This window comes from Giraffa tippelskirchi, chromosome 9, assembly GCF_054371585.1.
Source record: "Giraffa tippelskirchi isolate mGirTip1 chromosome 9, T2T-mGirTip1v1.2.pri, whole genome shotgun sequence".
In the NCBI taxonomy this organism is placed as follows: domain Eukaryota; kingdom Metazoa; phylum Chordata; class Mammalia; order Artiodactyla; family Giraffidae; genus Giraffa; species Giraffa tippelskirchi.
Window position 1 is genome coordinate 54,178,514 of NC_137283.1, and position 26,198 is coordinate 54,204,711.

A 26,198-nucleotide genomic window follows, 5' to 3' on the forward strand; every position below is an offset into this window, starting at 1 on the left:
CTGAATCTGTAAGGTGGGACAGTAATCAGAGCAGCCTCAGAGGCGGCTGAGAGGACCAAGTGAGTCAGAGCGTGTGAAGAGCTTGGTATAGCGCATGGCAGGGGGCGAGCCTTGCTTGGGCACCCACCGTGGTCAGATGCCACGCGTGTGCCTCGTGCAGGCCCTGTGACCTGTCATCATCGCTGCCCACTGCTGCCCCCTGCGCCCACCTGCTCCTCCCACGTGAAAGGAGAAGCAGGCCCAGGGCCGGCTCACCTGTGGCTGTGCCTGCAAGCAAGCGTGCTAAGTCGCTCAGTCGTGTCTGACTCCCTGTGACCCCATGGACTGTAGCCCGCCAGGCTCCTCTGTCCACGGGATTCTCCAGGCCAGAATACTGGAGCAGGTTGCCATGTCCTCCTCCAGGGTATCTTCCCAGCCCAGGGGTCAAACCCGCCTCTCTTGCACTGGTAGGCAGATTCTTTACCACTGCACCACCAGGGAAGCCCCACATGTGGCTGATCTTCCACTAAATGTGGGGGGATTTTAGATCCTTCTAGAGTTCTGAATAAAGTGGGTGGAAGGGCAGCTTCCACCCTGTGGGCCTCCTGGGGCCATCACCCCCACCCCGCCCCAGGACCAAGGCCCCCCTCTGGGTGCCCTGGGCTCTTCATGGTCCTGAAATAGTTCCTCTCTGCTTTTCCCTGATCTGTGTGCTGACCCTTGAGTCCAGGCCCCTGCCACTGGTCAAGGCCCCTTCTGGGCTGGAGATCATGGAATGTGAGGGGGTGGTGCTCCTGCCCAGCTGACCTGGGGGTGCCCAGGCTCTGGGGTCTGAGGCCTGGACAGTATCCTGCGAAGAAGACTGAAGTGTGAGGTGCAGAGAGACCGGGAGGACGGGGGTGAGGAGGGTGGACAGAGGTGGACGAGAACGGGCAGAGGGCTCCAGGGAGACAGCGGGCCGAGGAGGCAGGCGCAGAGGGAGCCACCAGGACAGAAAAGAGGAGGGTGGGTGAAGCAGAGAAGGAGAAAAGGAGAGACGGCACGCACGGAGTTGGGGTGGGGGGTGGGGGGCGGGCCACGCGGAGACAGGGAGACGCCGAGAGACGTGGAGCGAGAAAGACAGATACAGAGAAAGAGATGGGAGAAAAGAGGAAGGAAAAATAAAGCGCGAGAGACAGGCCAAGGCAGCCAAGAGGGGGAAGGAACTCAAGCAACCGGCGACGGAGGCTGGGCAGCTCCGGGTGCCGCGCGAGAGGGTCGTGGAGGGCGCGTGGCATCCAACCCACCGACAGCCGAGCGGGGCCCGGTGGGGCGAGGCCCCGGGCCGCCAAGGGCGGGGGGACCCGGGGTGCGTGCGGGAGGGGGCCCGGGAGGCGGGGCGCGGCCGGGCGGGGCGCGGCGGGGGCGGGGCCAGAGGGCGTGTCCGCGGCGGAGCCGCCCCCGCCCCGCCCCCGAGTTGCGCGGAGCGACGGAGCCGGGCCGGGGCGCCGGGGCCGGGGGCGGCTGGCTGGCTGGCGCGGGCAGGAAGCGCGCCTCGCGGCCCGGGCCCGCCCCCTGCCTCCTGCCGCCTCCGGGCTCCCGGCTCCCGGCCGCGCCGCGCCCCATGCACTCGCCGTGCCGCGCAGCCCGCGCACGCCCGGATGGCTCGTCGCGCCGCGGGCGGCGCACCCCTTAGCGCCCGGGCCGCCGCGGCCAGCCCCCTGCCGCCGCGCCCGCCATTCCGGGCCCCGCAGTGGCCGCCGCCGCCGCTGCTGCTTCTTTGGGGGCTGCTCCTGGGGGCGGCGCGGATCGGCGCCCTGGAGATCCAGCGCCGGTTCCCCTCGCCCACGCCCACCAACAACTTCGCCCTGGACGGCGCGGCGGGGACCGTGTACTTGGCGGCCGTCAACCGCCTCTACCAGCTATCGGGCGCTAACCTGAGCCTGGAAGCCGAGGCGGCCGTGGGCCCGGTGGCCGACAGCCCGCTGTGTCACGCCCCGCAGCTCCCGCAGGCCTCGTGCGAGCACCCGCGGCGCCTCACCGACAACTACAACAAGATCCTGCAGCTGGACCCGGGCCAGGGCCTGGTGGTCGTGTGCGGCTCCATCTACCAGGGCTTCTGCCAGCTGCGGCGGCGGGGCAACATCTCGGCGGTGGCCGTGCCCTTCCCGCCCGCCGCGCCGCCCGCCGCGCCCGTCACGGTGTTCCCCAGCATGCTGAACGTGGCGGCCAACCACCCCAACGCGTCCACCGTGGGGCTGCTCCTGCCGCCGGCGGCCGGCGCCGGGGGCAGCCGCCTGCTCGTGGGCGCCACGTACACGGGCTACGGCAGCGCCTTCTTCCCGCGCAACCGCAGCCTGGAGGACCACCGCTTCGAGAACACGCCCGAGATCGCCATCCGCTCCCTGGACGCGCGCGGCGACCTGGCCAAGCTCTTCACCTTCGACCTCAACCCCTCCGACGACAACATTCTCAAGATCAAGCAGGGCGCCAAGGAGCAGCACAAGCTGGGCTTCGTCCGCGCCTTCCTGCACCCTCCCGACCCGCGACCCGGCGCGCAGACCTACGCGTACCTGGCGCTCAACAGCGAGGCGCGCGCGGGCGACAAGGAGAGCCAGTCGCGGAGCCTGCTGGCGCGCATCTGCCTGCCCCGCGGCGCCGGCGGCGACGCCAAGAAGCTCACGGAGTCCTACATCCAGCTGGGCTTGCAGTGCGCGGGCGGCGCGGGCCGTGGCGACCTCTATAGCCGCCTGGTGTCGGTCTTCCCCACGCGCGAGCTGCTCTTCGCGGTCTTCGAGCGGCCGCAGGGGACCCCGGCGGCCCGCGCGGCTCCCGCCGCGCTCTGCGCCTTTCGCTTCGCCGACGTGCAAGCCGCGATCCGCGCCGCGCGCACCGCCTGCTTCGTGGATCCTGCACCCGACGTGGTGGCGGTGCTCGACAGCGTGGTGCAGGGCACCGGGCCGGCCTGCGAGCGCAAGCGCAACATCCAGGTAGGACGCCCAGGCCGCCGGGGTTCGGGGGACTTTCCCAGGGGGCCGGCGGGAGAGCGTGCGGGTAACCGGGCAGGTTGTGCCGCCGAACGAGTCCCACTTGTGAGCGTGCCCCGACCCAGATATGCGTGTATGGGGACCCAAGTGTGAACTCTGAGCCCCAGGTGCTTTTGCAACACCTGAGACCTAGGTGTTGACCGGAGGATACAAGTGTCAGCCTAGGTGGGGGGCATTGGCCTGAATATGGTGTGAGCCCATTGGGCAGTCCATAGGCGTGCTCCCTTACAGGTGCACGTGTGTAGGTGTGCAGGGCCAATTTGGTTGTGGGTGAGTGCCCAGGTGTGCGCTGGCGAGAGCCAGAGGGGCATATCTTCCGAAGAGGTATCTGGAAGACGTCTTCGAAAGAGAGCTAGGTATGCAAGTGAGGGGCGTAGCAGTGGGCGGAGGGCACATCACGTGAGTGCCGTGTCTGCCCAAGATGTGCTCAGGGCCAGCTGTGTGGGCCCCTTAGAGCCACCTTTGGGAGTTGGCAGATGTGTGCCAGGGCCCCAGACCCGTGTGTCACTGAGTGGAGGCAGTCAAGTGTGGGCAGCACGGGGACCCTGGCATTTGGGAACCCATCGGTGCCCCAGGGAGGCTGCTGGTTGGCAGCAGCACGCCTTCACTGAGCGTTCGGCACGCACCTGGCGTGGGGTTTTGCCTGCTGAGCTCATCACAAGAGCGTGACTCTGCGTTCACAGTAGTCCTCTTAAGTGGGCTCTGTTCCCATCCCCATTTTACAGATGAAGCAACTGAGGCCCAGAGACGTTAAGTAGCTTGCTGAAGATCACACAGCTCAGGAGGAGCAGAGGCAGGACCTGGGTTCAGGCTGTGTGGCCGCGGCATCCGAGTGCTGTCGCGCCTCTGCTGCTTTACAGACGTGGAGCTCAGAGTGTGTGCCTGTGTCTGAGGAATCGGGTGGCTGGGGTGGGGAGCTGCCGCTCCAGGAGGGGCAGGAGGTGGGAGGCGAGCAGGACTGTGTGCAGCGCCTGAGTGGGGAGCTGGAGGGAAGGGGGAGGGCCAGGTACCCCAGCAGCTGGGGGGATGCGGCCCAGGCATCTGGGCCTGGGCTGGGCAGGGGCGAGGGGGTGTCCAGGCTGGGGAATGGATGCCTGCATTGATCTCGGGGTGTACGTGACACAGGGGTGCTGGAGGGAACTGTGTGGTTCTCAAGGAAGCGAGCCAGCAAGGGGTCCCTTCTTCAGGGGGCCCTGGAGGTGGACCCCTGTGCCTTTTCCCGTTCTTCATCCCCAGCTGAGTCAGGGGACTCTCGGCCACTCCCCTTGGAAGCCTCAACTTCTCCAAGTGCAGAACTCAGCCTTCCCTGAAATGACGCGAAAGAGCCCTCCCTGGGGCCCTACCCCATCCCTTCTCCATGATCCTCAGGGCCCAGCAAGCTGGTCACGAGATGAATTATTCCCTCCGTGGGTGTGCCCAACACTGGAGCTTTGAGAACACACAGATTCCTTAGCTGCAGCTGGGCCGGCCCCCCAGCAGTGCCCACCACCCGGCTGGCCGGCTGCCCTGCAAGTGAAGGTCACAGTGGGTGAGCGGGGTGGGCGGACCGAGCGGACGGCCACCCAGCGCTGTGCTCGGGAAATCCACTCTTCCCCTCCCCAGACCCTTGCGCTCCACCGGGCTGTGGGACACAAGCTTTGTGTCCGGGGTGGGTCTCAGAGCCGCAGGAGGGGAATGGGGAGTCTCCTTGCTTTCCGGAGGGGAGACCCTGTTGGAAGGACCTTTCCAGGCCTGCGCGGCCGGCTGGGCAGCGGTGTGAGGCCATCTGTGGGATTCCTTAGGCCGCAGCGTCCCTTCCCCCTCTGGCAGGAGCCGCCCTGGTTCCCACGGTGTCCGTCCCCAGCCTGGCCTGGCCTGCGGCCGTGACTCACTCTGCTGCAGGGGGCTGGGGCTTCCCTTTCCTGGGGGGGCAGGGCCTCTGCAAGGACACCGCCCCAGCGACAGAGTGGCCCAGGGCCTCCTCACCACCCCAGAGTGGGGCTGATTCCTGGCCCTGCCTGGCACTATTCCTGTGTCCTCCACACCCCTCTCCCTTTCCCGTGCCCAGCTGCGGACACAGGCCAGGGTCGTTCCCAGATGCGTGCAGGGTCCCAGGTTGAGACCTCTAGCCCCGGGGGGTGTGGGGCTGGGTGGGAAGGGCAGTGGTTATTCTTGCCCGCTCCCCCCTTACAAGCTAAGGATTTGGACTTCACACCCTCGGTTAAATCCTGCTCTTTTGCTTCCCAGCTGTGTGACCCTGACAAGTGGCTTAACCTCTCTGAGGCTCAGTTGCCTCATCTGTAAAGTGGGGACCTTAGATCACCCAGGATTCAGTTCAGTTCAGTTGCTCAGTCGTGTCCGACTCTTTGCGACCTCACGGACTGCAGCACTCCAGGCCTCCCTGTCCATCACCAACTCCCGGAGTTTACTCAAACTCACGTCCATCAAATCGGTGATGCCGTCCAACTATCAGTCCTTATCTCTAAGGATTGATAAGACGGAATGAGTTAATTTTCGGTGCCCAGCGCATAGAGGGCACCTAGTAGATGTGTGCTGTTGCAGTTATTACTACCCCTGGGGTGTTAGTAGCACATCTGAGCTTAGTCCTGGATGTCAACCAGTGACCTCTGCTGGCTTATTCTGCAACCCTGAAGACGCAGTAGACATTTCCTAAGTTCCTGCGGTGTTGCTGTGCGCTGGGGACCAGTAGTGGCTCCCTCACCCTCTGCTCTCGGGGACTGTGTTAGGCGAGCGGAGGGCCAGACACGTGGCCAGGGCGTGGGCACTGTGATGGAGGAGTGCAGAGAGGGGCCTCCAGGCCTCTGGGGAGGGTGGTGTCAACGCGCAGGTGGGTGGGTGAACAGGAGTTGGGCTCCTGAAGATGGCAGGAGAAGAAGGAAGGGGTCCAGGCCAAGGGTCACAGGTCCAGGGGCCTGGAGCGGCAAGGCGGGCTGGGGCCGTGCAGGGTGATCAGTGCACCAGGGGTGGGGATTGGGAAGTGTGAGCTGGGTTGGGGGAGGCGGGTGGGCCTGCCCTCAGCGTGGCTATGTCCTGGGGACTCGGGGTGGGGGAGTGGGGGGCTCAAAGGGCTTCAGCCAGAGCATCCGCTTTGAAGGAGCACCTCAGTTTTCTCATCTGTAGAATGGGAGCGATAACAAAAGTACCACCCTTCCAGGACTGCGGCAGGATTAAATAAGATGCCACAGGTGAGGCTTCTAGCAGCGTGCCCGGCACAGGTGCTTGCAGTTACTGGGGTTATTTTTAACGGAGCTAGTTTGGAAAGTTGCTAGTTGAGAAGGACAGAGGAGAAGCAGGGCGAGAAGGAAGGAGGCTGGTGCCATCTTGCAGGCAAGTGAGTCCCTCCTGCATTTGCACGTATTTCTTGAGCACCTACTGTGTGGTGAGCCCTGTGGCAGACGTTGGGGGCAGCCGTGGGGGCAGCCACATTGCCGGGGATGCAGCCCCAGAGGTGGGGACAGACAGGATGGAGGAGGGAGCTGCTCCGTCCAGGCCGGTGCTGGGGTGGAAAGCGGGGTAGGGGATGTGACGGGTGCCTCTGGGGAGAGAGTGAGTTTGGTCAGGGGCGGGGGTGAGTACCAGGGGCCTGGAATCCGTCTGCCTCCCAACCCCCTTGGGCCTGACTGCTGCAGCAACAGGGGGTCTCGGTGGGGCTGACCACGGGGGCCAGGACCCAGTTCTCCCGTCTCCTCTCCAGGGATGTCTGACCCCCAAGCTGAGTGGCTTCTCCAGGCTTCTGGCTACCTGACCCTCGTGCTCTTTCGTTCGGGGCCTGGAAGTCCAGAGCCCCGGTCGGGGTGGCCTCGGACATTCTGGCTCCTCCCCTGGCAGTCTCTGACCCTTGCCCACCACCTTGAAGACAACGAAGAGGTGGGGAACCTTGGCCTCCAGGCTTCAGAGGTCCTCAGCTTTGTCCCTGATTGCTTTGGGCGTATTTGGGCCTTTGGACTATTTTGAGAAAGTGCAGGAGGGAATGAGCCTCCATCGAGTGTAGATCGGATCCCTTCCCTTAGTTTGTGAATGCGGTTTGAAAGTGGGACAGCAGGTTGCCTCGTGCTGTCAGTGGGGAAACTGAGGCACAGAGCCACCCAGCACAGCGAGGGCAGGCTGAGTCTGGCTCCCTTCCCTGGGTCTTTCCCTTCAACCTTTCAATGACTGAAAGGTTCTGTTTTTAAGTCAAAAAGAAAACCAACAGGGAAATGTCAATGTTGCATTTTCAAGGTGTCTTTTTATAGTAAAGGTGGAAAAAAAACGCTCAGGCGGTTTTAAACTGGCATGCAGTGGGTGGGTGCCCGTCGTCAAGAAGGCGTTTTCTGAACCGATTTAGGGGCTGAAATGCAGGGTGGAGGTGGAGGGAGATAAGCTTGCAAGATGGCTTTCCATTTGGAGTTGGGCTGGAGGCTGGGGGTGAGCTCCCTGTGGTCAAGGGTATGAGCAGAGATACCAGGTGGGACTTAGGATGGGGGTTCCAGCGGGGTTGGCAGAATGACCTTTTAGCCTAGGAAGACAGACGGGTTCCTGGGCCAGGAGATGGTTACCATACCTCTCTGCCCATTGGCACATCATCAGTCTTGACTGCCAGGTACACGAGGGTAAAGCTGATGGTGAGTCTTTTTTCCTCCTGCCCGTCAGCTGTGTGACCCAGGGTGAGTCATTTACCTTCTCTGGGTCTCACGCGTTCTCCTGGTCAAACGGAACAGTGCCTCCTCCTGAACTGAAATCTCACATGGAGCACCCAGGCCATGGCAGGAGGAGGTACTGGCACCAGGAGAAGAGAAATACCTCCAGGAAAAGTGTGCTCAGTGTGTGGAACAGCCACTGGGGCAGGGACTGCTCAGAGGCGGGAGGAGATGGGGCCAAACCAGGCTCTGCAGGTGAGCGGGGTGTGGGGTGGTGGGGAGAGAGGGGAGTGTCGGGTGCCCCCCAGGCCAAGCTCCCTGGCGGGAGGCACAGGCCAAGATAAACCAGGCCTGGCATCACCACTGCTATTGATGGTGCAGGCAGTGTCTGGTGGGCCTGAGGGGCGTGTGGATGGCTCTCTGGGGCTGAATAGGAACCACAGCTGCGTTCCCGGTTCTGAGAAGAAAGCTCTGCGGGCCCTTCAGAGGCACCAGTGTGTTTGTTCTCACAACACCTGCCTCCAGGAGCCTGTGAGGCAGGGAGTGCTGTTATCCCCACTTTACAGATGGGAAAACTGAGGCCCAGTGTCTCATACAGCTGGTTAACAGAATAGGGTCTGCAGACTGGCTGGCTCGCTGGCTGGCTCTGGAGTCTGCGGTGGATGTCCTCCCGTGTTAGCTGTGGGCTCTCAGCTGCAGGTCTGCAGTTACCGCCCCTCCCCAACCCCAGGGAGATTTGGGACGGCCTCTGTATTGACATGAAATGCCCTCTGTGACAGCACCTCCCCGGATGGAAGCTGGGAGCTGCCGCTGCAGTGACTCAGTTCCTGAGCAGTGTGAGGCTGGCGAGGACGTCTGCAGAGGCCAGGCCACAAGGTGGGGGGCTGGGGGCTGCTGATTGGGTCTCCTGAGGAGGTCAGGGCGGCAGGAAAGGCGCCTAGGGACACTCATCTCTGAGAAGGGGGTTGTTAGCCCTGGCCCTTCAGGTGTGTGAGTAAGAGGTGTGGTCGGTTTGAGTGACCTGACAGTTGCTTTCAGCCCTGACCGCAGCCCCGGACGGTGCTGTGTCCCAGGGCAGGGCAGTGCTTCACTAGGAAGGTGGAGGGTGTGTTGCTGCCCCAGGCACGCCCAGAGCGGCGGGCAGGTCAGGGCTGGACCCTGGTGCCAACTCCCTGGATGCAAAGCCTGTCTCTGCGCCTCCTCCCTGTGGCCTCCAGCTAGTCCCTCCCCTCCTCCGGGCCTGTATTCCCCTATCTGTAAAGTGGGCTCGGCCGTCGATGAGAACAGGGCTGCTAGAGTCCAGCGGAGGCCGTGCTTGCATCGGCTCGGGCCCTGCAGAATCTCCCTCTGCGGGAATCTTGATTTGCCCGCTGCCGTGGCTGCTGGTTTTCATGGAGATGAAGGAAGCAGGCCAGATTCCAGGTTCTGGTTGCCAGAGGGTAGAGGGCAGACACAGTTTGTACAGAAGAGGAGCCTGAGGGATCCCTTCCCCTTTCTGGGCCCGGTTTCCCAGTCTGAACTGGGCTGCGGGGTGGCCGGAAAGCCCTCACTCTGCCACCAGAACCACCCCATCAGCAGCAGCATCGTTATTATTATCTTATTATTGTTGCTTCCTGGGAACTTATTCTCTGTTGGGCACTTTGCCAAATTGCACGCGATGTTTATCTTTTAACCCTTCAAGAAACAGAATGGGGTTAGCGTTAACCCCAGGCTACAGAAAGGGAAAACAGAGGCCCAGAGAGGGTCAGTGACTTGCCTGAGGTCACACAGTGGTGGAGCAGGTGTTGGGTTTCCGAGCCCGTGCTCATCACCTTCCCTTCTTGTTTCCTCTGAAAATGCTGACCTGATGGGTGTGAGCCGCAGAGGCCATCAAGGTCACGGTGGGAAGGGGTGGGTGTGTCCCTCTTGAAGGTGCAGGAACTGAGTGAGACCCAGGGACGTCCTTCCCCTGCTGGGGATCTAGCGAGAACTTCCCAATGGGGCCAGCGGAACTGTCGAGTCCCATGCCCAGCACGGTCCCAGGCTGGGACCAGGTCCTCACGACCACAGCCATCTCCACCTTCGCCCACCAGAGCCCAGACCTCCTAGGCAACGTGCCCTGCCTGTCTGTGCTCCTAGTGGAGGGTGCCCTGGAGTGTGGCGGGGAGGGGGGCTCAGCTCTGTTATCCGGCAGCCCCTCAAGAGAGATGAATCAACCCCTGCCCTCCAGGAGCCCCCAGATGGTCGGGGAGGAGATCAAGACAGGAGGTAGAACGTCCAAGCCAGAGCTGCACGCTGACCAGCCTTGTCTAAGGGAGTCAGGGAGGGCTTCCTGGAGGAGGGGGTATTGCAGCAGAGGCTTTGACGGATAGGGCTGGGGGAGGCCTTCCAGGCAGAGGACATGGCTGGGGCAGAGGTCCAGAGATGCAGTAGAACATGGCTTGGGTAGCAGGCAGAGATGAAGCTGAGAAGTCTGTGAGGCCTGGGGTGCAGGCCAAGGGTCTGGACGCTGTCCTGTGGGCTGCGGGGAGCCAGCAAGGCCTTGGGGAAAGAGTGAGACACAGGCGGTCTGGCTCTGGAGCAGACCCAGGGCTGCCGGCCCTGCGTCAGTCCTGCCTGGAGCCGGCAGGAGCCCCCACTGGGGCTGGACCAGGTGACTCCCGAGGGCCCCTCTGGCTCTGCCAGTGGCGTGGGGGTCACCATGGAAACTAGCTGGTCCCCGCGCGTGGGCACAGGTCTGGGAAGTCTCCTGGCGCCGGCCGCGTGGTTGTGGGTCCCGGCTGCCCCCAGAGCTCAGCCGCTTTCCTTCTCTCCAAAGCCTGTGTTGGGCCAGGGCCGAGCCCAGCAGGCCGCCTGGAAGGACCCCGCGCCTCCCACTCTCTCCAGCTGCCCCGTGTCCCCGGTGCGATGCCAGTGCCCCTGCAATCGGCTGGGCCAGCGAGGCTCGCCCCGCCCCGTCCACCATCCGTCACCCTGAAACGCAATAAATCACACGCTGGGGGAGGGAGGAAGCTCGCAGCTCCATTACGAGGCCCCATGAGGCCCTGGTGGGGCGTTAATCACGGAGCGCTTTCTGCTCTGATCTGTAAATAATGGGGGGGGCGGGCCGTGGGCAGAGTCCTTGAAGCACAGGCCGGGCCGGGAACGGAACTCAGCCACCATCGGCGCCCACCTCCGCCCCCAGCCCCTCTCAGAGCCCTCCACCGTCTGTGATGGAGGCAGTGGAGCCTCTGGAGGTGGCCAGCTCCTTGATGGGCCCGTTTCCCCAGCTCACAATCCAGGGCCTTTCCAGCTCCAAAGCGACCAAATTCCCAGCAGCTGTTGGTGGACCCCAACAGAGCAGGGGGTGGCGGGACTGTGGGGTTCGGGAGCCAGCCTGCCTAGGTGTGAGGCTCACATCCGGCTCTTCTGGCTGTGTGACCCAGGGCAAGTCACTTGACCTCACTGTGCCTCAGCTTCGTTTGCTGTAAAGGAGCAGTAGTAGCACATGAGGATCTGGTGAGGGTTCCATGAGGTTCTCCGGACAGAAGTCTCTGCACGCAGGAAACCATCACTGCTTTTTATTGTTGTGTTACTGGCGCTACTGTGTCGCTGTAATTGTACAGCTGTCCCTTCCCTGCTGAGGGTCGGTCCCTGGACTAGGATGCTGGCAGCTAGAGAGAAGGGACATGTCTCCGTGTCTCCAGCACATGGGACCCGGCCCAGAGATGTTTGCTCAGGGCAACACCCCCCGCCCTGGGCTGCGGTCACAAGCCGTTGTAAGATGACTCTGGGACCCAGGCCAGCACCCCGGGGGATGGGTAGGAGGGTGTGAGTTCAGCCCCTGGAGAAGGAGGGCCCAGCGGTCCCCAGGAGAGACAGCTGCTCCCAGCTCCTCCTGGCCCGTGTCCCTTCAGGGGAAGGAGTGGGGACCCAAACCCGTCCCCCCCAGGGCGAGGAGCTGCCCCACCCCCACTGACGAAGCATCCACCCCAACTCCAACCCCGCAAGCCCCCGCCCCCGCCCCCCTGGCCTGAGTCCTGGCTGCCCATCCCATTCTGGGCTCCTCCGGGACCCAGGGGGAGGGCTGGAAACGCGGCCAGGCTGAGCTGGAATGAGAAACAGCTTCGAGAAGGGGGAGCTGGGTGTCCGGGGGGGCGGGGGGCGTCCAGCTAACAAAACAAGGGCTGCTTGAGTCAGCGGCCGCGGCGGCAGTTCCCAGGCAGGCCCCGGGCGAGAGCGGCGTGGATGGTCCAGCCTCTGATGGTCGACTTTGGGGAGCAGGGGAGCGGCTGCTCCTGGGGGGGGCCCTGCTATCCTTGGGCGTCCCTGGTCTCTGCTTGGCGGCCTGCAGAACTAATTGGGAATGTTGTAGCCCCCCGAGGATTGGGGGCTGCTGTGAGCTGAGCTTCTGTGGTGGGTGCAGGTCCTGTCCCCATTTCACAGATGAGGACTCTGAGGCTCAGTGAGGATGGGGCAGCCCACAGTGAGTTGAGAGACTTGGCACTTCAGGAGCCTCAGTTTCTCTGCCTGTTAAATGGGAACACTCCAGGAGTGGGTGTGCTCGGCCCCCGCACACGGCAGGTCGGCAGTGTGGCCCGGCGTCTGGCCCTCGCCTGGGGCTGTCCCTCCAGACTGGCAGGTCACGGGTGCCCAGTGCGAGTGAGTGGACACGTAGTGCTGAGGGCAGCCTGGCTGGCTGATCCACTTAGCCCTTCCAGGTGGTGCCTGGGTGACCCTGCTGCTCCAGAGGTCAGGGGCTCAGGGAGGCCGAGGCAGGCCTCTTGGAAGCTTGGAAGGGTGTGTGCAAGCTGTCGTGCCCGTTGCCATTGGTCGGTTTTTCCTGCCTGATTCAGGCCAGGTCAGGAATGACTGCGCCGTGTGTCCTAAGGAAGCCTCTGCCCCCTCGTGCCTCAGTTTCCCCAACTTCCCCCCACCTGGGCTCAGAGCCAGGCCCCCTGACTGACTTGTTGTCCTCTGGCCTGGTTGGCCGTCTTCTCCCACCCTGCCCTGCACATCCCCCGCCAGGAAGTGAGCATCTTGACCCCCAATGGGGAGGTACTGGTATTTCCTTTCTTGGCAGCAGGCAGCCTCCTCCTTGGTGTGGGGGCTGTTGCCAGAGAGCCCCCCACCCAGCCTCCCCAGAGCTGGGTCTGTCCTTCCCCCTCCCAGGACCCGCACACAGTAGCCCAGGTTTTCCATGCCTCAGTTTACCCTCTGTGGAGGGTCACTCAGTGGGGTCATGTCCCGGGAGGCCTTGCAGGCTGACAGGGTTGGGAGGAGTTTGGGTTTGAGGGTCACAGCGGTGGCTTCAAAACTGGAGCTGAGCTGTGCCCTTGGACCCCTCAGGGACCCTTCCCCTTTAACCTCAGAGCTTCGGAGGAAGCTTGGGAGAGAGGTTGCTCACCTGAGCTCTGCGGGAAGCAGAGCTCAGTGAGCGCCCTGTTTCTAGGCCTGCGTTTTGAGGCTGTGTGTGTGTTAGTTGCTCAGTCGTGTCCAACTCTTTGCAACCCCATGGACTGTAGCCCGCCAAGGTCCTCTGTCCGTAGACTTCTCCAGGCGAGAGTACTGGACCCCCACTGCCACCCTGGTGGGCCCTGCAGGCCTCTGCTTCTCCAGTCCTGTCTTCAGCACACCCTCCCAGCCCCGCCTTTCCTGTCCATGCTGAGGGAGAAGGAGCCACCGGGACAGGGGTTGAGGGGAGCCACAGAGGGGCAGGCCAGGTGCACCAGGGTCTTGAGGGCCCGGGAGCAAAGTTTGGGTTTATGTTGAGGGCACTGGGGAGCCATTGAAGGCTGTAGAGCTGTGGGAGGGGCAGCACTTGCTTTGCACTTTTTCATTTTTTTTCTGATGGCCACGCAGCTGGGTACGTGGGATTTTAGTGCCCTGACCAGGGATCGAACTCATGCCGCCTGCAGTGGGAGCTCAGAGTCTTAACCACTGGACCACCAGGAAGGTCCCTGCATTTTTTAAAAAACTGATTTAGTTATTCGTCTGCATCGGGTCTTAGTCACAGCACATGGGATCTTTCTTGCATCATGCGGGATGTTTTGTTGCAACACACGGACTCTATAGTTGTGGTACTTAGACTCAGCAGTTGCAGTGTGTGGGCTTAGCTGCTTTGCAGCATGTGGTATCTTACTTCCCTGACCAGGGATTGAACCTGCGTCCTCTGCATTGCAAGGTGGGTTCTGAACCAGTAGACCACCAGGGACGTCCCATTTTTTTTTTTTTCTTTAACAACTTTTTAGTTTGGAATAACTTTAGGTTTACAGGAAGTTATAAAGACAGTACAGATAGTTCCTGCATACCCTTCCCTTGGGCTTCCCAGGTGGTGCTAGTGGTAAAGAACCCGCCTGCCAATGCAGGAGACATAAGAGACGCAGGTTTGATCCCTGGATTGCGATGATCCCTTGGAGGAGGGCATGGCAACCCGCTTCAGTGTTCTTGCCTGGAGAATCCCATGGACAGAGGAGCCTGGTGGGCTATAGTACATGGAGTTGCAAAGAGTCGGACACGACTGAAGCAGTGACGCACGTTACATATAGTGCTTTGCAGTTGTGAAGGTTCCTTCTGGCTGCTGTGTCAGAGTTAGAGGTGTCTCAGTCCAGCCCCCAGCCCCATGTGATGAGCGCAGGTCGCCCTGCCATCTGCTCTTCACACTCCAAAGTGATTGTGTTCTTTCAGCTCCTCGGCAGTGAAACCTCACCTTCCCGGGGTCAGGGTTCGATAGCAATCAAAAACCTCGAGGCAGGAAGGGGCCCCCCACTTCCCAGACACAGAGGCCCCACAGCCGGTGTCGTCTACACTGGAGGCGGAACCACTGGGGCTTGTAGTCGGCTGTTGACGCCTCATCCTCCTCAGAGTCACCTGCCATGGAGCTGAGGCTTGGTGGGGTCTGCGGGCAGGAGGTGGGAGGCCTGAGAAGCAGGCTCTGGACGCTCTTGTTCCACTGGCTTCCTCAGGAGAGAAAGTCAACACAATTACAGTTGGTAGTGCAATCAATATGTCAGAGCTCTAATGTGAGAGTGGGCAGAGCTGAGCTTTGGCCCCGGGAGGCAGCCAGCCTGGGAAGGGAGGGAGTATTCTACTCTCCTGGAAAAGAGCTGAGACCAGCAGCCGCCTGCTGCTCATCCCATTTTTGAGAGGGATAAACTGAGGTTCTCAGAGGAACCAGAAGTAGCAGCCAGGTGCTGCCTGGCCCTGAAGACCTGTGTTGCCACACACACTGTCAACATACAGTTGACTCCTGTTTTTCCTTCAGTTCACCAGCACCCAGCATGGGCGGTGTTGTTCTCAGTATTTCTGCTTGGCAAAGAAGAATCTGAATACAGTCATTCACACTTTAGTCAAAATTAGTTTCCTTTCTTTAGTTAAACCCAGAGCAGTCTCTGCCCTAAAGGAGCTCATGGAGAAATCAAAGTGGTGAGCAGCACAGAGAAGGGGAGAGGTGTTTTTTTTTTTTTGGAGCTGCATCTTGAAGGCGGGCTGAAAGCTTGCCTGAGCACACCCGGCAAAGGGAATGGCAAGGGTCAGGATGAGGGGGACTAGAGGGCCAAGGAGGAGTCCCTGGGGCTCAGAGGTTTGGGAAGGGTGTTGGTTGCTGAACGAACAGCATGATGAAGGTTCAGCCGCCCTGGGAGGAAAGCATTTAAGAAAGGGCAGAGATTAGTGTGGTGGGAACCAGGGGCGAGGCAGAGAGAGAAGTGAGACTCCAGGCCGGAGCAGCCGGCAGGGGCCAGCTCATCCAGGCCTTGGCTGCCAGCTTGACCCGGGGCGGTCAGGAGCCAGGGAGGGGCTGGCCAGTCCTGTGCTAGGAAGGTGGCCCCCGTGGGTTGGGGGAGGCCGCTGTGGGCGCCCAGCCCGCCCCCTGCGCCCGGAGGAATTCGTGTTGTGAAAGACCAAGGCCGAGTGAGACTTGAAGGCGGGCCGGTGCTGATGGAGGAATTTCAGGCCGTGTCACAGGGTCAGGGCAGGCGGTATTTTGGACCTTGGAGCTGACTGCCGCCCCTGGAGACCAAGTTCGACTGAGGCCACACTCGGGGGCCGGCCGCCAGGTCCCCGGAGCCCACTGTCCCCCTTTCCCGGGCTGTATCCCCCCAAGAGTGGAGGCCTCTCCCGCCTGCCCAGTTGACGTGTGTGTCCAGCTTCCGTTTTTGAGGCAGTTGAAGTCTTGTGATTTCCCCTGGCGGCTGGGGAGCCACCTTCTCCCTCAGATCACAGATCTCGCAGAGCAGCCAACGGGTGACTTCTCCTTTAAACTTTTTTTTTTTAATTTTATTTTTAGGATAAGAAAAAAAAAAAGAGGAAAGGCTTTTTAGAGAATTCCTTCGGTGCAGAATTAATGGCTCTGCGCTTTGGGGCGGGCAGGCCAGAGTCAGATTCCCAGGCTGCCCTGCCTGGCGCTCTCTGCTGCCCCGGCCCACAAATCACCCTGGTCCGGGTGGTTCCCAGGACCCCCCCACCCTGCCGGCCTGGGGACCCCCATCGCGGAAAACCCCAAAGGTGTCACCTGGGCCTCCCAGGTCCCCCTTCCTGCCCCCCCAACCCCTCCCAGAACTCAAGGAAGCACGTGTCCCCTGGGCCAGGGTTTACAATGTTAATTTTAGAACAACGTTTTATTTAATGACGCATCCCTATTCAGGAAAGAGGAGTTATGCAACCCCTGGGGAAAGCGTCCTCATGGAAAGTCCGGGACCCAGGTGCCTGCTCTCCTGGCTGCTCACCGCCTCACCTCTTCCCTGCAGCCACGGGATTGCAGGGGGTGGGCCCTGGAGAGAGGAGCGGGCAGCCTCCTTCCAGGGCCCAGTGATGAACACAGAGGATGAATCAGGCAGGGTAGGTCTCAAGCTGGAAGATGAGGAGCAAAGAGTGATAAGACAGTCTGGGCGGTGGCATCTGAGGCAGAGGGGCTGGCACGTGCAAAGGCCCTGGGGGAAGACCCAGCTTGGACCAAGGGGCAGAGACGAGGCCTGCGTGGCTGGAGTGGGGGGGTGCGGGGAAGGTAAGGGACAGGCCCCTGCTCCTCAGGCCCCTGGGAGGGGTGTGAGGGAGGCTTAGGATGTGAGGCTTATTCTCAGGATCGCGTCAACCATCAAAGAGGGTCTTGAGCAGAGGAGACCTCTGCACCTTTACAGGGCTCATTTGGCAGCTCTTTTCTGGGGGAAAATGTTGAGGACAGAGTCAGCCCAGAGAGCAGGAGCCATGAGAGCCTCCTTTATGGAAAGTCGGCTGTCTTAAGGTGGTCCCAGGGGTCCAGGTGAGAAAGCTTTTGAGGTAGGCATGATTTACGCCTAAATTCCTCTTAGTAACAATCATGTCAGTGACCATCACGTCTGAAACAGCGGTAGTGTCAGTTCACACTTCTGAGACGTTTACCGTGGGCCACGCTGCACGCTGGCGCTCCACAGTGAGCTCTCTTATCCAGGTGTCTGTGAGCGAGGCGCTGGAGATGTACCAGTGTTGTTTTTTTTTAAGATTTTTAAAAAGTTATTTATTTATTGGCCATGCTGGGTCTTTGTTCCTGTGAGCGGGCTTTCTGAAACTCGTTGCGGTGCTGGGGCTTTTCATTGCGGTGGCTTCTCTTGTTGCAGAGCACAGGCTCTAGGGCACAAGCTCAGTAGTTGGGCGACACCGGCTCCGTTGCTCCAAAGTGTCCAGGATCTTCCCAATCTAGGGATCAAACCTGTGTCACCTGCATTGGTAGGCAGATTCTCAACCACTGGACTTACCAGGGAAGTCCAAGATGTGCCCATTTCACAGCTTGGTAAACCGAGGCTCAGAGGAGTGAAGTGACTTGCCCAGGTCACCCCTAGCTCTCCTGCCGAAGGCCACCCCGTGGTGGGTTGTGGCCCCGGGGCCCTCCCCAGCCCCCTCCCATCTCTGGGCTCAGGGCTCATCTGTGTTTATTTTTCCAAGAATGAAGGACCCAGTATTTATGGTTTGCTTTTGAACACTAGCTGAGATTGTGTACAAAACCCATGTGGGCACATCGGTTGCCTTGCAGAAAGCACAGATAAGGGAGGAAAGCTTCTCTCTGAGGCCATGCCGTAAAAAGCCAGTCCTGCTGCTTGCTTCAGTCTGGGTGGTGTGACATTGCAGCCAGTGACCTGGAGTGGGCCACGTCCCCTCTGAGCCTTAGTTTCTCCATCTGTGACACGGGATCTCAGAACGGGGCCAGGATTCAGCAAACCAGTGCACAGGCTTGGTGCAGGGTCAGTTCTCAGTAAGCATGGCCTGTATTACTTTTGCTGTCGTGACTATTAATGTTTATGCGCCCGTTTTACCAGAAAGACCTCATGACACCCTGTGAGTTTTCTCAGCCACAGTGTCCTTCTTCACCATCAGTGCAGATCTGTGGTGTCGTCCCTGCTGGGTGACGCGCTCCACCCTGAACGTCCCTACCATCCACTCTCCTAAACCACCCTTGTGTCCGCGTCCTGGTAGATTTGCACAGTCGCCCTCTCAGAGGTGCTTCAACCAGGCCTGTGTTGTATTTTTGTGCAAATTGCAGAAGAAACCTTCAAAAGGTCATCCCACCCCTTTGAGTTGGGGCTGACGTGGATGCCAGGAGTGTGCATTTGGACACACCCGGCCTCAACTTGCCTGTCTGTAATGTGGGCAGATGAAGGGATGTGTATTGGGGTCTCAGTTTGGGGTCAACCTTTGTCTAGTAACCTGTTGGAAAGTTGGGGCCGGTGGGGGTTGCTGGAGTCAGAGCAAGAATCTGGGGGGAGAAAAGCCCCATGGTTGCTATGGAGACCCAGCCAGACAGGAGGGACACCTCTTGGGTGTCAGCAGGTAAGTTGGGTCAGAGGCTGGCCTCCCTGGGGCTTCTTGCTTCCCTCACGTGACCCTTCCTGTCTAGCTCCTGCATACCCGGAACGGACCCCTCTACTAGAGGCAGCCCCATGACTGAAGCCAAGGGCAGGGGTTGACCTGGGCTCGGAGACGTGGTCCTGCTTGCGTCGGGGCCTGACCCCAGCGCGGGGCCTACAGAGCAGGAGCAGGACTTGAAAAGCGCGGAGGTAGAAGCCGGAGGTCCCGGCCAGCCATGGGGGACTGGGAGCCACAGAAGGTTCTGGAGCCGTGGTCTGATGTGCTCTCTCTCTTCCAGCTGCAGCCGGAGCAGCTGGACTGTGGGGCCGCCCACCTGCAGCACCCGCTGTCCGTCCTGCAGCCCCTGAAGGCCTTGCCCGTATTCCGAGCGCCGGGCCTCTCCTCCGTAGCCGTGGCCAGTGTGGGCAACTACACGGTGGTCTTCCTGGGCACGGTCAGCGGCCGGCTGCTGAAGGTATGGCCAGGCCGGGGGTGCTTGGCAGGGGCAGGGTGGGGGCCCACGGGTTAGACAGCATCTTCCACGTTCGTTCCTTCCACTCTGGTTCACGCCAGTGAGTTCCCGTAGTGCAGACGAGGGAACCAGAGCTTAGGGGGGGCCCATCTCGGGGGACCTCCAGGACCAGGCTTTAGAAGCTGGCGGATATGTGTTCAAGTCTCTGAGCTCTGCCACTTGGCAGGCTGTTTGACCTGGAGCAGTGAACGTGTTCTCTCCCAGCTTCAGTGTCCCTAGCCATCAAGGGCTGCAAGTTCAGCCTCTCAAGACTCTTGTAGGACTTTGACGGCGGGTGGGAGAGGCCACAGCCTGGCAAGTGGGGGTCTCCCCTCTCCCCCGTTTCCTCCTCCATGCCTCCCACCAGCCTCTGAGGACGCCTCAGCTCCCAACCAAGGTGACTGGTTTCTGCAGGTAACGCTTCCCGCCCCCGAGATGCCGAGAGCTGGGTGAGAGGAGTCGGTCTCCCTACTAAGCGGCCCCAGGGGAGGGCATGGACCGGCCCTCCAGCCACCTCCCACCCCCGGCCTGTCCAGAGCGTTAGCCCTCTGGCCTGACTCCGACCTGCACCAGGCCCTGGTCTAATTGATTCAGATCCAGTAATCCAATTCTCTTAGCTTCCCCCGGGCAGATGCCGCAGGCTGGTGGTGAGCAGTAGGGGTCGGAGTCCCAGCCTGCCCAGCCGCGGGACCCTAGCCGCTGACAGCCCTGGAGGAGATGGCAGGCGTGTGAGCAGGGGCAGCGGGCCTTTTCCACCTTCAAGCCTTCCATTGAGGGTCCCCAGACAGTGGGGCTTGTGGTCAGGGTCAGAAACTTGCATGTGGCTCCTGGCTCTTGCCCTCTCAGCTGGGGCAGTTTCCCCATCTGTCCAGGAGTCTCCCCCACCCCCACCCATGAAGCTGCAGTTATTAGGCACCACTGTCTACTTAGCCTCAACAGGCACATCACGGGCATCCTCACGTTTAATTCTCACGTCGCTTTGAGGGAGGCAGAGCTGTGAGCCCCATTTCACAGATGAGGACACTGAGGCTCTGCGAGGGGAACAGAGTGCCCCAGAGTTACATAGTGGGGAAAGTGAAAAGTGAAAGTGAAAGTCGCTCAGTCGTGTCCAACTCTTTGGGACCCCATGGACTGTACAGTCCATGGACTTCTCCAGGCCAGAATACTGGAGTGGGTAGCCTCTCCCTTCTCCAGGGAATCTTCCCAACTCAGGGATCAAACCCAGGTCTCCAACATTGTGGGCGGATTCTTTACCAGCTGAGCCACCAGGGAAGCCCCCATACCAGGAACCAGGGTGGAATCCAAGTCCAGTCAGCTCAGAGGCTGCCCCGCCCTCAGTCCTGACCTCTGGACCCACCACCCTACTTCATGCCAGGCCATCTGTCCACTCTCGCCTCGCTTGAGGCTTTGATCACAGCCCCCAGCCCAGGCCCCAGAGCATGCCAGGTGCCCGGTAGACTTTGGAAGGAGTGGCACCATGTCTGCTGGATGCCTGGGGGAAGCAGGGGGCCAAGCTGCCCAGGGCAGATTCTGCCAAGAGCCCACTTGGGATGAGGGGTGACCCAGGGGCTGGGGAGAGAGTAATTGCAGTTTAGGGTGTGGGGGGCATCAGGGAGGCTGTTTTGCTGAAGATGTTGAGAGGACCGTTCCTGGCCCAAGGAGGAGAGGAAGGTGTTTGAGACCGGAGCACAGCACGGAGAAGACACGGGGGCTGGATGTTGAGTTGGGTTTAGTGACTAGAGATGAGGCTGATGGAATAAGATGGCGTGGACTGTCAGGGCCTTGAATGCCAGAACACATTGATTCCATAAGCAGGAGGAGCTGTTAAAGGTTTTGGAGCCCACGGAGGAGGACTGGGTGGTTGGAGGCCCCAGGGAGCCATCTAGACCCCTCGCCCCAGCTCAGAGCTTGACAAGGCCTTGACAAGGCAACATGGAATGTGAGATCAACGGAGAAGAGCAGTTTGATGAGTCTCTGACCAGCCTTGTCAGGTCTCTGGGGGACGTGCAGAGGGGCCCTCAGCCAGAGAAGCTTCCAGACTCCAGCTAGTCTTGGTCCTTCTCCTGCCTGGACATTGGACCCCAGCCTTGGATCTGGGGTCAGACGGACCTAGACCTCCATCGTGATCCTGCGGCATCTTCATTTTAGGACTCTTGCTAAATCCCTTGGCTCCTCTGGGCCTCGGTTTCCCCATCTGTGAGATGGGCATGTGAGAGGGGAGGAGTGAGACCAGTGGCCCTGCAGCCTCTCCCGGGCCTGGCCCCAGCAGCACTTCACCTGCTTCTTCCCTAGCACACCCCACGGCCCTGCAGGGCGGGTACCGTCCTCAGCCCTGTTAGCTCACAGAGGGGAAATGACTTGGACAGCTCAGGCCTGTGCAGCTTGTAAATGTCAAGGCCAGAATTCAAACCCAGATCCCCGCTCCCTGGCATGATGCCCGCAGCCTCCCAGAGAATGTTTTCTTAACTGTGGAGCCCGGCCCTGTGCATACCAGGGTGGGACGTGCTGGTGAGGGCAGGGAGGGGGGATTCCTGGGGGGCACGACAGAGGACAAAGTGTGGGGGCCAGACCCACCGCCAGTCCTGGAAGGGCCTGAGGGAGGGGCCAAGGCTGCGACTCCCAAGCTCGGGGCAGCCCCCCTACCCAGGGCTGGTCCCCAGCCTCCCCCTACCTGGGGATGCCCTCTTGGCGCCCCATCCCCTGACGGCCACCCTCCTCCCCCGTGGCCCCCCAGATCAACCTGAACGAGAGCATGCAGGTGGTGAGCCGGAAGGTGGTGACGGTGGCTTACGGGGAGCCTGTGCACCACGTGATGCAGTTTGACCCTGCGGACCCCGGTTACCTGTATCTGATGACGTCCCACCAGGTACGGCCGGGCCTCAGCCTGACGAGGTCCCAGGATGCTCTGAGCCCGCCCCCACCCCCTTGCCTCTGAGCCGCTCCTCCCGGAAGTGTCGCCCCCTCCCATCTGGCCTGCCGTAGCCCCTGCAGGGAAGCCTCCGACGCCTTGACAGCCTCAGTTTCCCTAGCCTCTCCCGGCCCTCGCCTGGCTGCCGTCCCCTCCTCCTGAGCTGGGCCCCCGCCTCTGTCTCCAGATGGCCAGGGTGAAGGTCGCTGCGTGCTCCGCACACACCACCTGCGGGGACTGCGTGGGCGCGGCCGACGCCTACTGTGGCTGGTGCGCCCTGGAGACGAGGTGAGACTCCTGGGGCGCAGGCTGGGCCCGGGAGGCCGTGGGGGTGGGGGCGCCCCCCGCCCTGGATCCTGACCTGTGCCGGGCACCCCAGGTGCACCCTGCAGCAGGACTGCGCCAACTCCAGCCAGCCGCACTTCTGGACCAGTGCCAGCGAGGGCCCCGGCCGCTGCCCCGCCATGACCGTCCTGCCGGCCGAGATCAACATGCACCAGGAGTACCCGGTGAGTCCGGGGGAGCCAGGACCCCAGCTCCAGGCTCAGGGCTGCGGGTGGAGTACAAGCCTTCACCTGGCTCCCAGACCCGAGAAGTGGAGCCTCCTGGGTGCGGTGCCCCAGGGGCTTGAAGGCAGATGATGAAAACAGTGCCTGGGTGCTCTTAACATCCCCATTATACAGATGGAGACACTGAGGCACAGAGCGGTAAAGTGACTTGTTCAAGGTTATACAGTGAGGGAGTGCCCAAACTGGGATTTGAATTCAAGTAGCTGCCCCCCGCTCCCCCCACCCCCACCCCGCGCCACCAACAATCCGTGTCCAGGAGTGCCTAGGCCTGCCGCAGCCAGCTCCCTGCATGCCTGTAGCAGACAGCCTCGGTGCAGGGGATTCCAGGGGGCAGGAACTGAGGGACAGACAGGCTTGCGTTCCCCGCCGCCACAGCCCTGCCCTCAGAGACTTCTCTGGGGCAGACATCCTCGTCTGTCACATGATGGTTCTGATGACCGACAGGAGCTGCGGCTCCCACGCTCCCCTCTCATCGTTACACATCACAGTCCTGCACATACGTCCTCTGGTCAAGCAGGGCTTTGTCCATCCATTCGTTCATTTATTCGTTCATCAACAACAGTAGGTGTTATTGAGCACCTTCTGTGTGCCATGTACAGTCCTGGACTTGGGGACACAGCAGTGAATAAGACAGACAAACCTCTGGCTCTCGAGGGGTGGACACACTCCCAGAAGAGAGAACAGAAACAAGATAAAATGCCAAGATGGTGATAAGTGCTATGGAGAAGAAGGAAGCAGAGCAGAGGACGGGGTGCAGAGCGAGCAGCTTGGGGGGACAGTATTGACATTTTAGATCAGGTCTGGGTGGGGGTGCTCACTGCAAGATGACATCCGAACAGCGATAGCAAGCCAGCGTGAGCGTCTAGGCAGAGGGACCCGCCAGTGCAAAGGCCCTGGGGTGGGAACAAGACTCATGATTTGAGAGAGTGTTAAGAGGCTGACATCCAAGGTCCAGGGGCCAGATCGTGCAGAGCCTCTGGCTTCTGTAAGGTGGTCAGTTTCACTTTGCAGATGGGGAAACTGAGGCCCACATTGGCTGCATCCCTCTGGCCTGGAGTCAAGGCCACTGACCACCTCTTCTCCCCAGGTTCTGGGGTGGGGGTGGGGCGGTGTGAGGCAAGGCCTTCCCCCACCCCCCGCACCCCCAGCTAAGGGTCCCTGGCCTCCAGGGTATGATCCTGCAGATCTCAGGGAGCCTGCCCAGCCTCAGCGGCATGGAGATGGCCTGTGACTATGGCCACGGCATCCGCACGGTGGCTCGGGTCCCGGGCCCAGCCTTCGGCCACCAGATCGCCTACTGCAACCTCCTGCCCAAGGATCAGTTCCCGCCCTTCCCGCCCCACCAAGGTAGGCACCTCATGGCCCGGGCCGCGGGGACGGCCGATGAGGGCCCTCAGATGGTGGACTCTCAGGCATGGGGGGTCCTGATGGCACAGCCTCTGGTGTCGGTGGACCTCCCTGCCCCCTTGTCCTTCTCTCCCTGGACGCCCTGCTCTGTTCCAGACCACGTGACCGTCGAGATGTCGGTGAGGGTCCATGGGCAGAACATCGTCAGGGCCAGCTTCACCATCTATGACTGCGGCCGGGTTGGGCAGGTGTACCCACACACGGCGTGAGTAGGGTGTGGGGGCTAGCTTCCGGTGGGGGCAGGACTCTTTGCTCTCGGGGAAGCCTCCGCAAGAAAAATGACGGTGTCCCAGAGGCAGACGGGACCCTTGGCTGTTCACCTGCTGGCTCATTTGTGCAACAAACTCTCATCACCCACTGTGCCTGGCGCCTGTGAGCACCCAGGCTAGTCGAGGCTGAGAAAAGTGCTTTGATTACACCTAACTTAGTCTCCTGGAGGCCCTGCTTGCCTGTCTCCTCCTTGCATACCTCCTGCGCTGGGGAGCTCATTATCTTACAAAATGCCCAGCCCCTCTGGGCAGCTCTGATGTTGAGCAAGACCTCGTTTCACTGTGCTAGGATTGTCCCGGGTCTCCGTTGCTGGGCACGCGGATGGGGAGCCAGGTAGCTGAGGGGTGGTACCCCTTTGTCTTTCAGCTGCACCAGCTGCCTGTCAACACAGTGGCCCTGTTTTTGGTGCACCCAGCAGCACGCCTGTGTCTCCAACCAGTCTCGGTGTGCGGCCTCACCCAATCCCACGGTAAGCCAGGCCCAGGGTGCCCTCTGCCTCCACTGTTCCTTTTTTTTTTTCCGTTTAGCATGTTGAGAACATTTCCTTGTCATTACGTTGTCTTCCTTGGCTCCAGCTTTAACAGCCGCCGCGTGGGGCTCATCGTCACGGTGCATGTAACCAATCCCCTGTCGCCATTCCCTTCTCCAGGGGATCTTCCCGACCCAGGGGTTGGACCCGGGTCTCCTGCATTGCAGGCAGATTCTTCACCATCTGAGCCACCGAGGAAGCCCCTCCAAGCCCCTGTTGTTGGACATGCTGAGCTCTCCTGTTTCCTTTTTGTGTTCTCATATGTGCAGGGCATTGCATGGCCTTGACTGTCCCCTGGAGCCCAGTTCTTCAACATGGCATTTTGGGGTGAAAGCCCACACTTTTAGCTCAGCTGACCCCCAGAAAGCCTGAGCCCATTTACACGTCCAGCCTTTTAGGACAAGGCCCCTTTCTGCACGTCATACTCATTTTCAATTTTACCTTCAACATTTTCAGTGACCCTAGCAGGTCAGGGAGTACCAGGCTTGGGCCTTGAATCGAAGCCCCTCTTGTTGGCAGCCCGTGTTCTCCCCGCTTCCCCAAGTCAAGGGCTGGGCCAAAAGACCCCAGTCTCCGTCTCCCATGGGCACTGGGGCCCCAGGGCCGGGGATTGCTGTGACTCTCGAAGAGTAAAGAAAGCAAGTGACCTCCAGAGCCACAGGTTCCCAGGTCCTCTTGTTCGGCCGTCCTGACGGTGCCCTGAGCTGGGGGACAGCATGCCATCAGTTACACAGGGCGGGCGTGTTGGGGAGGGCGGGGACGGGCAGAGACATAGGCCAAGGCACCACATACCTTGCCGCCTGCTGGTTTGGGTGTGTTCACTTACGGGGTGGTGTCGCGTCTTCACCCAGAGAACCTCTACGGCTGTCCCAGCCTTGTCCCATGGACGACCACATGGGACTCCCAAGACTGGTTAAGGTGGGACAGCTGGACTGCGGTGGGTGCCAGGGTGGGATGGCTGGACCAGGATGGTGCCAGGTCATATGCCAGCTCATCCCCCTGTCAGGCCCACCTGCTGGATCCTCTGTCTTGTATCAGGGCCATGAGAGGCTTGGGGTGAGGTACCAGGTTCTTGCCTGCAGCTCATCTCTTCAGGAAAGGGGAGTTCCCACCCATTTTCCAGATGGCACAATTGAGGTAATCAGTGTGACCCCCAAGGCCCTGGCTCCCAGCAGGGAGAGGTCACTGGGACCCCTCCTGCATCCCTAGAAAGCAACCCTGGTGCCCGCTGGGAGAGAAGCCAATTAGACATAGTTCTGCCCTCCCCATGATGAACCCAAGAGCTTGAGGCGTGAGTTGTGGCTGTGAGATCCACCTCTCTGTGCCCGTCTCCCCATCTCTGAAAGGCAGCCTCTCTCAAAGGGGGCTCTGGAGCAACACCAGCTTCGTACCTGACACACCGTAGGTGGCCCCTCTGCTGGGAGGACTTCTTCGGGAGGGGAACCTTCTGCCAGGTTCTGGCAGACGCATAGGAGCTCGCCAGCCTGGAGGTGTTTCCGGGGCAGTGCCCCCAGGGAGCCCCCCTCTCCCCACCCCACACCCGAGGTCTGCGGGTCAGGGATGCTTTGGGGTACAGAGGGGGCCTGTCTCAGAGGATTATGGTAGTC

General features: G+C 61.0%; 1 protein-coding gene across 2 annotated transcripts in view; it reads left to right on the plus strand.

The window, feature by feature from the left end:
- Nucleotides 1-1,432: 1,432 nt before the first annotated feature.
- PLXND1 (plexin D1) overlaps nt 1,433-26,198 on the plus strand; it is a 48,430-nt gene continuing 23,664 nt past the window's right edge. For both annotated transcript variants that reach the window (XM_081526262.1, XM_081526263.1), the window contains exons 1-8: nt 1,433-2,948; nt 18,696-18,872; nt 21,643-21,774; nt 22,004-22,104; nt 22,196-22,325; nt 23,555-23,732; nt 23,889-23,997; nt 24,429-24,531. In XM_081526262.1, the coding sequence (XP_081382388.1) occupies nt 1,620-2,948; nt 18,696-18,872; nt 21,643-21,774; nt 22,004-22,104; nt 22,196-22,325; nt 23,555-23,732; nt 23,889-23,997; nt 24,429-24,531 (2,259 nt within the window). In that variant the 5' untranslated portion in view covers nt 1,433-1,619. The remainder of the gene's footprint in view (nt 2,949-18,695; nt 18,873-21,642; nt 21,775-22,003; nt 22,105-22,195; nt 22,326-23,554; nt 23,733-23,888; nt 23,998-24,428; nt 24,532-26,198) is intronic.